Genomic DNA, 254 nt, shown 5'->3' on the forward strand with positions numbered 1-254 from the left:
AGGGGATGATACTCACGGTGCACGACCGCCCGCACGGCCCAGTGCTGGGAGCGGGGCTCGCGGGAGGTCAGTGTCACCGTGCACGTTTCCCTGCTGGCGTTGAAAGTGTGCTGGCCCGTCGAGCAGAAGCTCTCAAAGAAGGAGACGTTGGTGCTGGCAGTCCTCCAGTCAGCCTGTGGAGGACAAGGACAGCAGGGGCTCAGCACCGTCCTCCCCCCCCAGGGACCACCGAGGAGCATCCCCCCCAGCGCCAG

At 66.5% G+C, this 254-nt stretch overlaps 1 protein-coding gene across 1 annotated transcript in view; it reads right to left on the minus strand.

The window, feature by feature from the left end:
• Window positions 1-173, minus strand: part of PODXL (podocalyxin-like) — a gene marked incomplete at its 5' end in the record, with an annotated part of 4,635 nt that extends 4,462 nt beyond the window's left edge. Inside the window, one exon of the mRNA XM_010282433.1 lies at window positions 17-173. Within this exon, the coding sequence (XP_010280735.1) occupies window positions 17-173 (157 nt within the window). The remainder of the gene's footprint in view (window positions 1-16) is intronic.
• Window positions 174-254: the final 81 nt, after the last annotated feature.

The sequence above is a fragment of the Phaethon lepturus genome, unplaced genomic scaffold (genome assembly GCF_000687285.1).
Source record: "Phaethon lepturus isolate BGI_N335 unplaced genomic scaffold, ASM68728v1 scaffold23012, whole genome shotgun sequence".
NCBI lineage: Eukaryota > Metazoa > Chordata > Aves > Phaethontiformes > Phaethontidae > Phaethon > Phaethon lepturus.